Source organism: Xenopus laevis, chromosome 8S (assembly GCF_017654675.1).
Source record: "Xenopus laevis strain J_2021 chromosome 8S, Xenopus_laevis_v10.1, whole genome shotgun sequence".
Taxonomy (NCBI): Eukaryota; Metazoa; Chordata; class Amphibia; order Anura; family Pipidae; genus Xenopus; species Xenopus laevis.
Genome location: NC_054386.1, coordinates 48,098,086 through 48,110,771, shown reverse-complemented (window position 1 = coordinate 48,110,771; position 12,686 = coordinate 48,098,086). Strand labels below are relative to the sequence as shown.

The 12,686-nt window shown below is 41.3% G+C and overlaps 1 protein-coding gene across 1 annotated transcript; it reads right to left on the bottom strand.

The window, feature by feature from the left end:
- Positions 1-4,173: 4,173 nt before the first annotated feature.
- On the bottom strand, positions 4,174-11,612 carry LOC121397779. The gene is made up of 2 exons (XM_041575274.1): positions 6,189-11,612; positions 4,174-4,309 (listed from the first exon to the last, which is right to left on the bottom strand). The coding sequence occupies exon 1, from the start codon at positions 10,143-10,145 to the stop codon at positions 8,466-8,468; it is 1,680 nt and encodes a 559-aa protein (XP_041431208.1). The 5' UTR covers positions 10,146-11,612; the 3' UTR covers positions 4,174-4,309; positions 6,189-8,465.
- Positions 11,613-12,686: the final 1,074 nt, after the last annotated feature.

Here is a 12,686-nt window from a genome sequence, read left to right as displayed (position 1 = left end):
CGGGGATGACTTTGACGTAGTTGGCCATCTTAAATATATTGCAATATATGGGCAAACAATCCCTACTTTGTTTAAAGGGTAAGGTATTTTAAGTAACTTAAGGTACAAAATGTTTCAATGGCCTTAATATATTGATAATGGGTTGAGTGCAGAGGACCTCTTGTATTTGTCTATGTTTTAAAAATTAGTGGTGAGCACAACTTTCCCTTGTTTGTTATGATTTATACAGGAGCGGTAGCCAGCTCCATGTTGTAGCTCCCACACTTTCCAGATCTCTCTTCTCTCCCCTCTCTCTCATCTAATACTGTTTTGAAGTCCATAGTTTATATGGTACCCTATTATGTTATAATGTTTTTAAAGATTCCTAAGTGCTGTGTGTACATCCTCCACCACTGGCCAGTCGCATAATTATAGTGTCAAAGTAAAAAGGTTCAAAAACCTGCAAGATCTGCATCAATGGGATGATTTAATCTGTGGTGACCACTCTATTATGATTATTCCTACAGAAGGGCACAGACAATCTCCATTTATAACACTCAGATAAGGTCTCCTAAAAATACTGTTTTAAATATTGATTATTGACAGATTCCCACGGTTTATGTACTTTAGTTAATGAGAACAAAATGTGGTCATTTCTCAGAATGGATTATTTGATTTTTGATAAAAAAAAAAAAATTTGATTTTGGGAAAAATGGGAGAAAATGTAATGAATACTGTATAACTCTTACTACACCACAGAGGTTATTTACTAAGCTCCGAATACCCGAAATGCCCAGAAATCCGAAAAATTTGTGTTTTTTTCCGGAATTTATTAAACCGAGGGCTAAAAAGCCCGAATATAAAAACACGGCATCCCAAACCTGTCGAGGTTGCATAAAAGTCAATGGGAACAGTCCCATTGATTTTTGGTTGTGTCGGGGGTTTCAGGCAATTTCACATTGAAGAATTCGGAGATTTCGGGGGAAAATTCACGAAAAAATCGCGACAATCTGAGCTTTTCCCACAAAGGTAATTTTCGGGAAAATGTAATAATAAGTAAGCGTTAAGAACCCAAGCAGGTTAGATCGGAGTTTGTAGCAGCTGATATTTAGATAAATTCGGACCTTGATAAATAACCCCCCACGTGTAATAATGTTTCTTTTTAATTCATAGAATATTTGGAGTACACACTAACCTATAACCTACATTAAAATATTGTGGATAGGATGTAAGATGAAATCCTACAACATAAGATACAATCTGCCTCCAGGATTCCCCATAGAATATGCTCAACCTATTCTTACCTCTTTGTCTATCATATCTTTCTTTCAGTTAAGTAATGCTTCTTGAAATAGATTCTCATTCTCTGTACATACAGTAGTTACATAGCATAGCAACAAAGTTGATTTGGGTTGAAAATAGGAGTCAATCAAGTTCATCTCTCCAGAGTATCCCTCAGCATTATGGACAATCTTGCCAACTGTACACTTTCTCTTTATTTATAGACACATACATATTCTGTATATAATATATATTTATTTCTCAAGTGCTAGATCAGGGGTTGGCAACCCGCGGCTCTGGAGCCTCATGCGGCACTTCATCATGATTGCTGCGGCTCGGTCTTTTGGCTTTGCCTGTTATGTCTTCTATACAGCCCTCGCAGGCTTCTTGAGTGTCCAACCGTGGTAAGTAACGGTTAGCTTACTTCGGTCGCACATTCAGGAAGCCGCCAGCAGGTGCGAGGGCTGTATAGATGTCCCAGGAGTAACAGGCAAGACCATGCCACAGAAAGACTTACCGCAGTCATTGAATAATATGGCCCGTTTTCACACCCTGGCCTTCAAAGGTAGATGCCTGGTGCACGGTGTTGGAGGGATCGGCACCCACCCAAGCAATCAATTACAAGAATACACTGGCACTCACGGCAGGTTCAAGCAGGGAGATTCTCTTGCGTGTTTATTTGCAGAAATGCAACGTTTCGGGGCTTTACCCTTTTATCAAGCATTGCTTATATTTTGTGGCTCCAAACTATTTTTCTTTAGTGGAAGAGGGGGCAAAATGGCTCTTTTGATAGTAAAGGTTGCTGACCCCTGTGCTAGATCCAACTTAAGTTGATGAATTAAGGAACGGAATACCGCTCTTTTAGTTCATTGTGCATCCAATTGGATCCAACATTGGCACAAACCTAAACATGCGAGTGTGCATGTATCTACATTGACTTTACATAGATGCTTCTTGGGACAGCCCTGTGTTTTATATATATATATATATATATATATATATATATATATATATATATATATATATATATATATATATATATATATATATATATATATACCTTTTCAAAGTCAAAGGAAACTTGATTGTCATCTCAACAGTGTATGAATACACAGTGAGACGAGACGATGTGGCTCCAGCTAGTACAGATATAAGTGTATTTAAAGTAGTCCAGGTGTATAAAGTACAGAAGTCTAACTACTTCTAAGTTGTCTAACTTAGTAGATTACAAAATGCCAGCTTTCAGGACTACTTATGTCCCTGCTCTAGGCATGCCTTTCAAACGGCATCATGAATCGAGTGAATGTTAGAAACCCATGTTTGGATAAGCTACAGGAGTGGAAGAATGCCAACTGGTTAAGAGTTACTTATGGTGGATGCCTTCCAATGTCACTTACCAACCATTAAAACTGGAGGCTGTCATTATCACATTTCTGACCAAGTACCGTATATACTCGTGTATAAGCCGACCCGTGTATAAACCGAGGTACCTAATTTTACCTACAAAAACTGGGAAAACTTATTGACTCGCGTATAAGCCTAGGGGGAGAAATGCAGCAGCTACTGGTAAGTTTCAATAATCAAAAATTGAGGCATGAGTGGGTTAAATGTTTTTGAAATGTTTTATTTCAAATAAAAACAGTAAACTACTGTAACTCTGCAAGTGAAGAAAGGGTCAATATGGTATCAACAATGATACTTTAAAAGTACAACCACCTGAGCTCAATCTGCAACCAAGTTAAATCACAAAAAGTTAAAATCCTTCAAAACTGGATTCCTCCTCATCATCTGTTTCTCCAAACAGAGCTTCAATTTCAGCTGGTGTGAGGATGTCAGAATAGACATTGTCATCATCATTGAGTTCGCAGGCATCACTATCACTGCTGTCATTCTCATACAATGCGCAGTCTTCACTGCCATCCATAGCATTACTAATGCCACATTTCTGGAAGGCGCGTTGCACCATGTCCTCTGGAATATCTTCCCATGCATCTCGAACCCACTTTGCTATTAATTCAATGTCAGGCTTTGTTAGATTTCCAGCTTTTGTCAGTTTAGCTTGACCAGATGACATCCATTCATGCCACATCTTTCGCACACTGTCTTTGAAAGGTTTATTTAAAGACACATCGAGGGGCTGCAATACAGATGTAAGCCCACCTGGAATAACAGCCAAAGTAACTTGAGAAGACTTTGCCAATTGTTTTATGTCATCAGATGTGTGGGCTCTGAACATATCCCAAACTAGCAATGATGGTTTCTTTTTTAAGGCTGCTCCTGGTCGTGCATTCCAAATTTTTTGGTGGGAATTTTACCTTTTTAGGCAAGGTCTTTCTTTTAAAAATAATGACAGGCCGCAGCTTAGTTCCATCAGCCAAACATGACAGAACAACTGTGAAATGATTTTTTTCATTTCCTGTGGTTCTGAGGAAAATAGTTTTGTCTCCTAAACTTGCCACAGTTCTGTTGCTTGGAAGATCAAAAGTCATAGGTGTTTCATCCATATTCCCAATATTTCCCAGGTCATAGTTATGAATCCTTCTTTGTTTTATGATGAATGATTGGAATGACATCACTTTTTCTTCAAGGTCTTGCGGCAACTTCTGTGAAATCTTTGTTCTCTGTCGCAAACATAGGTCAAACCTATTCATGAAGTGGGTACACCATCCTGCTGACGCAACAATATTTTCAATGCCTGGTACTTTATATTTGTCATCCTTAGCCATTTGAAGGGCACGTAATCGAATTCCCATGCGTGTTACGCAGTAACCATTTTGACGACACTCCATAACCCATTTATGCAATTCAGTCTCTAAAGCCCCATAAGAAGTTGTTGAACCACGTCGAGCTTTTTTAGCCTTTGGGATCTTTTCCAAGTCAGCCTTCATTTTCCGCCACTCCCTCACTTGTTTTTCATCAACACAAAATTCCCTACTTGCAATACTGTTATTGCTTTCTTCTGCTCTTGACACAACCTTCAGTTTGAAACTAGCTTCGTATGACCTGCGTTTTTGTTTTGGTCTAGGATTAGCGGTATCGGTATCCATTTCTAACAGGATAAAAAAAAAAAGTCAGTCCCCCCATATACCGGTATACAGTAAAATAACCTTATAAAACAGCCCATGTACGGTATATATTTATGAATTCAGTTGGTGGTTAGGAATTTCCTAATGTATCACTGGTTGCCCACTAGAGAAACTCACCCCTTACATGGCTATGCTATAGACACAAGCCTTTAATGTGTGTTACCAAAAAGCCAGGCAGGACTGCTGCTTATAATGGGGATCGGATAGGATCTGTGCAGCCACTGGGACAGAATGTTCTGTTATACAGATAGCTAGAATCTCAGCTGCCATAAAGCAGGACAGGACTGCTGCTTACAATGGGGATCAGATAGGATCTGTGCAGCCACTGGGACAGAATGTTCTGTTATACAGATAGCTAGAATCTCAGCTGCCATAAAGCAGGACCTACGGTAGCCCAGGCTGAACACACAAGCAGGGGGCTCAGGTTACTACTGGGGAGGAGGATGGGCACTGATGGGCTGTGTGGCACTGAAAACAAACTGGTTACGGTACTGTAGGGGCTGTAGTTACATAGGATCAGAAGATCTGTAGAATGGAAACATTCCCATTAAAAAATCTGAGCTCTGTCACTTTAAGTTGTTTGGATTTACAAATACCGTACTGACCACAGATGTCACCCAGCAGGGAGCAGCGAAGCACAGCGCGTTATACGTCACGTGACGCACTGACTGGCACCGCACTCCACACATCAAAGGCAGCAGTCAGCAAGAGGCGCATGCGCATTGCGCGCAGCTGCGCATTGCGCGCAGCTGCGCATATTCAAATTTCCTTAGCGTACTGGACGTAGAAGCGAGAGGCGCAGGCGCATTGCGCACAGCTTCGCATATTTACGGTAACTTTACCTTAGCGTACTGCAGCAGGACGTAGAAGCGCCCCTGCCTGCAGAGACGAGCCGGGACTGTGTCATGGAATCCAGGACAGCCATCCAGGACAGCCATCAGAAGCGCAGCCATCAGTACCCGCATCAGCCGCATCAGCCAAATAGGTATTTTTTTTACTGACCCGCGTATAAGCCGAGGCAGCATTTTTCAGCTTATTTTGGGGGCTGAAAAACTCGGCTTATACGCGAGTATATACGGTATGTTCTTTTAAATGGCCAAGTAGGAGGAGGGCTGAAACTGTGGAATAAGATAGTCAGGGGATGTGGTTGCAATTGTGGAATAGTATGTACAGTAAGGCAAAAAAAGCAGGAACATTAACTGTGGGATAGTGTATACAGGTATGGAAACCAAGTATCCAGAAATCTCCCATAGACTCTATTTCTTGTTTCTCTGTACTACCAAGAAACTACCTTGTACATCGACCCAACTAAGATATATTAAATCATTATTGGTGGCAAAACAATCCTATTGGATTTATCTAATGTATTAATAATTTTTAGCACACTTAGGGTATGGGGATCCAAATTACAGAAAGATCCCTTATCCAGAAAGTCACAGTTTCCAGGTGTTCTGGATTACAGATCCCATACCTGTATAATAAATAATGATGGGTTTATATAACACCTCCTTGAACCTCAATAGCATGGCACATCAGGCATATTAAATAACTGTAGGCTTTTACTGTGTGCACTGCAGACAGTATTTACCAGGAGGCTGTACTGTTTTCACACTATACTGTGCCTTTGCGTAATATAGGTTAACCAGCCATCTTAACACGCTCCACATGAGACTCAGCAAAGAATACTCAGAATGCTCTGTGAGTTGAATAAACTTGAATGCTTTATCCTTATATGGGTTCTTATTTTGTAAAACTGTAAAACAATATAATAACATTGCATCACAACCTGTACAGCATATACACACATGTAAACACATACAGGAAACATATCATCTTACTTACAGACGGTTAAGTAACCAGGGGCCTGTGTAATGTGTAAAAGTGAAAGATCCTAAGGAGGTCTGTCCCTCTGCTTGTGAGCAGCTTGTGTGTGTGCTCAAAATGGATTCTCCTCTACTTCCTGTGAACTTTAGTGGGAAGGCTTAACCTTGAATGACAAGTCTAATTAACATGTGGGCAGCTATCCTAAAATGGTCCACTAGGTGGCAGCACATAACAGCTAAACCAATACTAATGCATACAACCTAACATTACAATGCCATCAGATAAGGTATAAACAGCACACTCCCTGCCTGGCATATTTCAATATGTCACTATATAACTTACTGCTATGCAGAATACAATTCAAGTATTATCAGAAACAAGAACAACAATGTCTGAAACTGGCTTCATATACATTTTGGCAGTCCCTTGTTTGACAATCTTTACTTCTACTTTCCTGACTCTTCCATCTCTACTTGGCGTGTTGATGATGAGTCCCACAGGCCATTCATTCCTGCTTTCTTGAATGTCTTTCACTAACACAACTTGGATGTTTGGGCAATTTTGGGTCCACTTTCTGCGGCTTTGTAAGTTGGACAAGTACTCTCTTTTAAAATATTCGTGCTGAACAGAAGAGATTCTTGTAGCTTTTGACTGTGAGATCTCCTCTGAGTTGACTTTCTCTGGGAAACATTTCCAACCTCTACATTGTACATTGCTTGGCTCTTTCTGGAAACTCTTAGCTACATGGATAAGTCTGGCAATAGTCTTACACAGTGACACCCGGTTAGAAAATCTCTCAAAGACATGTGAATGGAGGAAGGTGTCAGAAGCTTTGGTGTTGAAGCTTGCAACTGTAGGTTTAATTTCAGGATCAGCTTCAGGCTCTAAGAGTGGGTGCTTTTCTGCTGAATTGCCTAACTCCTCTCTGTCTGCGTGGTAGAGGAAGGAAGGGCCTGAGAACCATATAGAATTCTGCAGATGAACAGTTTGTGTGGGCCTTGAGGCATAGTCTGCAGGATTTTGTTCTGTGGACACATAAACCCACTGATCAGGGTGGGTTACTTGCCTGATTCTATTCACTCGGTTGGCAACATACAGGAAAAACCTTCTGGAGGTGTTGCAGATATAACCTAATACAGTTTTGCTAACTTTAAAGAATCGCAGAGCATCTAAATCCATATCTATTTCATCTCTGATGAGCTCATCCAACTCTACTGCTAGAACAGCAGCACATAGTTCTAGACGTGGAATTGTGTGGGCTGGTTTTGGGCTTAACTTAGACTTCCCCATAACAAATCCAACCGAACACTCATTGCAAACATCAATTGTTTTCAAGTAGGCTACAGCACCTATCGCTGTGTTGGATGCATCTGCAAATACATACAGTTCTTTTCTACTTGCTGCTGACAGGGGAATAGACGCATAACACCTGGGTATCTCTAAGTGTTCCAAAGCTTGCAAGGATTCCTTCCATTGAAGCCACTCATGTAGTTTTTCTTGTGGGAGTAATGCGTCCCAATCGCATTTCTTAGATGACAGTTCACGTACTAATGCCTTACCTTTTATAGTTACAGGTGCTACAAACCCAAGAGGACCGTAAAGGCTGTTCACTATAGACATGATTCCTTTCTAGTGAAAGGTTTTTCTTCTGAAGATACCTGAAAAACAAAAGAGTCTCTTTCTAGGTCCCAGCTCAGTCCCAAACTTTTCTGAAGGGGCAGGGTGTCTGTACCCAGGCAAAGGTCCTTGAGGTCTTTAGCTCTGTCATCAGCAGGAAAGGCGTTCATGACCTGTGTGCTATTTGATGCAATTTTGTGAAGTCTCAGATTAGACTCTGCCAGCATCTGTTTTGTCTTGTTTAAAATGTCAATCGCTATCTCAGGGGTGCTAGCAGATGCAAGTCCATCGTCTACATAGAAGTGTCTCAACACAAAGTGTTTGGCAACTTGTCCAAATTGTTCTGCACTTGTCAGAGCTGCTTTACGCATGCAGTATATAGCAAATGCAGGAGAGGGACTGTTTCCAAAGACATGGACCCTCATTCTGTATTCAACTACTTCTTTGTCTATGTCATGGTCCTTGTACCACAGAAAACGTAAATAATCTCGGTGGTCTTCTCTCACCAAGACACAGTAAAACATCTGTTGCACATCTGCTGTAAAGGCAATAGGTTCTTTCCTAAAGCGTATGAGAACCCCTAACAATGTGTTGTTTAGGTCAGGGCCATTTAACAGTACATTATTTAAAGAGACACCTTCACACTCTGCACTGGAGTCAAATACAACTCTTATTTGATCAGGTTTGCGTGGATGCAAAAATGCCAAACATCGGCAGATACCAGTGTTCTTTACCTTGTTCCAGTGGTCTTGCAATCTCAGCGTGGTCATTGTCCAGCATCTTTTTAATGAATTCTGTGAAGTCTCTTTTCATTCCTGGCTTACCATGCAGAGTTCTGTGAAGTGAGGCGAGACGTATCATGGCTTGCTCTCTGTTGGAAGGCAATTTACATCTGGGTGTACGAAAAGGCAATGGAGCAACCCAGCTGTGGCTGTCATCTTGATGGGTGTCTTTGTCCATGATTTGAAGAAACGCTTGATCTTGTATGGATAGAGCTTGCTTGTCATCATCCTTCGATTCTTGAAACACTGTTGTTCCCAACTTATCAGTCTCTGGGATGAAGCTGATGTCTTCTTGGCTGCACAAGGAAGAGTCACTGAAATGTGTTAGGTTATCAAAACTTTCTTTTACTATGAGCCTGTTCTGACATGGGTTCAATGAGGTGGTACGCCCATTCGGTAACACAGACGTTCTTAAAGTACTGAAGCTATTAGTCTGGTGTGTAGATCCCAGGCAAACTTCTCCTACTATTACCCATCCTAATTCAAGTCTCTGTGCATAAGGGGCATTAAAGGGACCATTGATTTTCTCATGCACCTTGTGTGCTTGTAAAATGTCTCTTCCTAAGAGTAAAAGTATGGAGGCCTCAGGATCAATAGCTGGTATGAGGTTAGCAATTGAACGGAGATGGAGATGGTAATAAGCTACTTCTGGAGAAGGGATTTCTTCCTTGTCATCTGGTAACATGTCACATTCTATTAATGCAGGTAAAGGGAGCTGTGTTTTTCTGTCAAAGGATTCAACAATAAAGTTTGTGGCTCTTCTGCCTGCAGTTTCTGTAACGCCTGCACAAGTCTTTAAGGTGTATGGAGCTACAGTAGTTTTAATGTTGAAGATGTTGAAAAAGTCTGACTTTGCAAGAGATCGGTTGCTTTGCTCATCGAGAACTGCGAACATTTTCACTGCTCGCTCTCTTTGTCCAGAGGGGAACACAGTCACTAAACATATTTTAGAGCATGATCGAAAGCTCTTACCTGTGCCACAGATTTCAGTGCACTTAGACATTACTGGAGGAGATGAGCTGTCACTAGGCTCCCTGCCGTGATCTGTCTCTGCTTGTACAGTCTCTGCTGGTGGCGCAGGTGAGTCAGGGTGTAAGGCTGCAATGTGTTTCTCACTGCCACATTCTGAGCACTTCACTGATATTTTACAGTCTCTGGCTATGTGTTTGGTGGATTCACAGCACTTGAAGCAGATGCCGTTCTGTCTGAGAAAATACATTCTTTCACCAATAGGTTTGCCTCTGAATCCTTTGCACTTTTTTAAAGGATGGGGCTTTCGGTGAATTGGACATTGTCTATCAGGGCTCTCTATACTGCCCTCCTTGCTGCAGGTTTGAGAGTGTGAGGTTCCCGTAGGGATGAATGTTTTGTGTTTGGACACAGAGGTCTTACCATGGTATCTGGAAGGCCTTTCAAGTTTAGGCAGTTGATCGCTGTTGCTGTAAAAGGCAAAGCTGGGGTCGTTCTTCATCTGTGCTTGCTGCTGCACAAACCTGGAAAACACAAAGAAAGGGGGAAAATCTTCTTCTGTTTCTGTTTTATACTTAGTTCCAACAGATGCCCAGTTTAATTGCATGTGGTATGGTAGTTTCTACACTATGGGATTAAGACCAATAGCATTGTCCAAGTATGTTAGACCTCTCAGATATCCTTCTTCTTTAGCACACTCTATCTCCAGAAGAAGATCTCCCAATTGTTCTAGTTTTTTGGTATCTTTGTTGGTCAGCTTGGGGAAGGCCCTTAACCTTTTTTGTAATGTTCGCTGAATTACTTCAGGTGAGCCATATTTTTTCTCTAGTCTCTGCCAAGCCATATCAAGTCCTGTTGAAGGGTTAAACAAATGCACCCTGCGCATACTTTTTGCATGTTCGGCCGACTCAGTACCTAGCCATTTTATCATCAGGTCAAGCATCTCTGAGGCTGAAAGGTTCAAATCTCTGGTTGCATTCAGGAAGGAGGACTTCAAAGCCCAGTAATTTTCAGGGGAGTCATCAAACTTGATGAAGCTTGAGTTAACTGCTTCTTTGCGCAGCAGATATTTAGTGATATCTTGTATGCATTGTTGCTCAGGCGCACAATCTTTAGGCTGAGGCAATGGGAAACTCTAAATTCTGTCTCTAGGGTATTCTGCTGGATATTCTCTAGCTGGTTTGATGCTACCGTCTTAGTTGTGTATGCTTCTGCTGGCTTCGGCCTGTACACTTCCGCTGGCTCAGTTTTAATCGATCGTTCAGTAGTTGGCATACTAGTAAACCACTGAACATACTCGCTTGCACGTTCTGCAGAGAAAAGAGGTTTTTCTGGCACTTCTGGACCTTCATGGGTACCCTCACTCTCTGATGAATATGTTTCTAGGTAGGCCGCGGCTTCAGCTGCTGCAGCAGCGGATTCTCTCTGACTGCAGAATTTGCAGTTCTGCTTCTGCTTCTGCCATTTCTCGTTCTCTTTCTGCTTTTTCTCGTTTCATGCTAGCCTGCTTTTCTGCGATTTCTCGTTTCATGCTAGCCTGCTTTTCTGCGATTGTTCTTTTCACACTAGCTTCTTTTTCTGCAAAGGCTAGCTGTACACGTGTGGCCTCTGCCTTCGCTCGTGCTTTGAGTGCTAGGGAACTGCTGAAGACATCTTGCTAGACCTAGATGATTTTGACGCATATGACGATAACTCATCTTGCTGGGCGCTAGCTTTCTCCCTGCCATGCTGTCTCATGGGGGGCCCATCCTCAGGCATATACTTCTTCCCTGATCTCAGACTCATGTTTGGAACGCAGTCACTTCTGTATGCAGGTCTGCTGCAACCGTCTTTTTACTGTACTGTTTTCACACTATACTGTGCCTTTGCGTAATATATATTAACCAGCTATCTTAACACGCTCCACATAAGACTCAGCAAAGAATACTCAGAATGCTCTGTGAGTTGAATAAACTTGAATGCTTTATCCTTATATGGGTTCTTATTTTGTAAAACTGTAAAACAATATAATAACATTGCATCACAACCTGTACAGCATATACACGCATGTAAACACATACAGGAAACATATCATCTTACTTACAGACGGTTATGTAACCAGGGGCCTGTGTAAAAGTGAAAGATCCTAAGGAGGTTTGTCCCTCTGCTTGTGAGCAGCTTGTGTGTGCTCAAAATGGATTCTCCTCTACTTCCTGTGAACTTTAGTGGGAAGGCTTAACCTTGAATGACAAGTCTAATTAACATGTGGGCAGCTATCCTAAAATGGTCCACTAGGTGGCAGCACATAACAGCTAAACCAATACTAATGCATACAACCTAACATTACAATGCCATCAGATAAGGTATAAACAGCACAAGGTACTAAATTGTTGCTGGAGAAATGTCACTATGGACATTGCTGGGTATGGGAAGTGCTGCAATAGTACTAGAAAAGTATATTAGGCCAAAATGTGGCCATGACCTTACAGTAAACCTGTTTTGCTTTTGCTTTGTGGTTTCACTTCTATGAGCAGGCTAAATATCTCAAAAACCAATTTTATAAACAGGCCTGGCAAAGAAGATTTTATCAGCCATAATCACCAAATATATAAAGGGTGGGTATGAGGGTGCAATAACCACATGAGCTTAGCCAAAGCTTCCGGCAAATACAAAACTAGGGGGGTTGTGGATGCACACCTGAGGCCAATTTCAAAAAGTTTAAAGCCCTGTCTAAATGATTCAAGTAAATATGCAAGTGCATGTCATTTTGAAACAGGGTTTTTTTGTTACAAAGTTATGATCATAATATTGATAAGCCACCATACCACATCAAGGTAAAACCCCACATGGTGGTCCCTAACATATTTATCTCTAATCATAGTAAAAAAGGAATTTTACATCTCTGTGTAGTACCAATTCTTTATGTAAACATCTCCTGTGCCTTGGTTTCAAACACTGTTTCAAAATTACATGCACTTGCATATTTACTTGAATCATTTAGACAGGGCTCTATAAACGTTTTGAAATTGGCCTCAGGTGTGCACACACAACCCCCCATTTTTGTATTCCCATCTATAATATGCCATACAGTTTTGGTCTCCAATGCTCAAAGAAGACAATATTGAATTAGAGAGGGTGCAGAGAATGGCAACTAAGCTGGTAAAAGGTA

Bases quoted from the DNA above. Each gene is read 5' to 3' on its own strand.
- LOC121397779 (XM_041575274.1), bottom strand. From the start codon at position 10,145: ATGCAATTAAACTGGGCATCTGTTGGAACTAAGTATAAAACAGAAACA.